At 37.8% G+C, this 518-nt stretch overlaps 1 protein-coding gene across 1 annotated transcript; it reads right to left on the bottom strand.

Moving 5' to 3' along the window:
• Positions 1-26: 26 nt before the first annotated feature.
• Positions 27-302, bottom strand: C922_05588 (hypothetical protein; the record flags this gene model as incomplete). The annotated part of the gene is made up of 1 exon (XM_008821159.1): positions 27-302. A coding segment is annotated over one exon (276 nt), but the record flags the coding sequence as incomplete, so codon positions are not given.
• Between the last annotated feature and the right edge of the window lie 216 nt (positions 303-518).

Here is a 518-nt window from a genome sequence, read left to right as displayed (position 1 = left end):
GCACTTCCCCCTTGGAGGTTCAGGACATATTTTGCTCGACTTATTAGTCTGGTGCTTAATGTCTTATTCCTCATTGATAAAGTTTCTTGGACAGGCACACTTAATTCTCTATGATATTCTATGATAATGCTGATTCGGGTAGTTAGAACCCTCTGTTCTATGTATCTAATCTTTTGAAGAATCTGTTGTAGAACGTCCAGATTATGTGTAATCATAATGATTCGTATGCTTCTTATGTCGGGTACAAAAGAATAACGCAGTTCTACATCCCCTGATAATCCTCCTTTTGAGCTTGCACACATTATTGCTTCATTATTTGTGAGTTCTCGTATAGTATTAGCCGACCAGCGCCTATCGAAAGTATCCCAAGTAGGGGTGAGACTTCGTCTCTGAAAATCCTCTAACAAAGCTTCTTTACAGGATCTGTCAATATTGCCTTTATTTTTCAGGATATATGTATAATCCCTTCCGAGAGAAGATCCTGAAACATATACTAATTTCAAGTGTTTCTGAACATG

The sequence above is a fragment of the Plasmodium inui genome (assembly GCF_000524495.1).
Source record: "Plasmodium inui San Antonio 1 unplaced genomic scaffold supercont1.104, whole genome shotgun sequence".
NCBI lineage: Eukaryota > Apicomplexa > Aconoidasida > Haemosporida > Plasmodiidae > Plasmodium > Plasmodium inui.
Note: the sequence above shows the minus strand (reverse complement) of the source record. Positions and strands in the feature narration are given on the sequence as shown.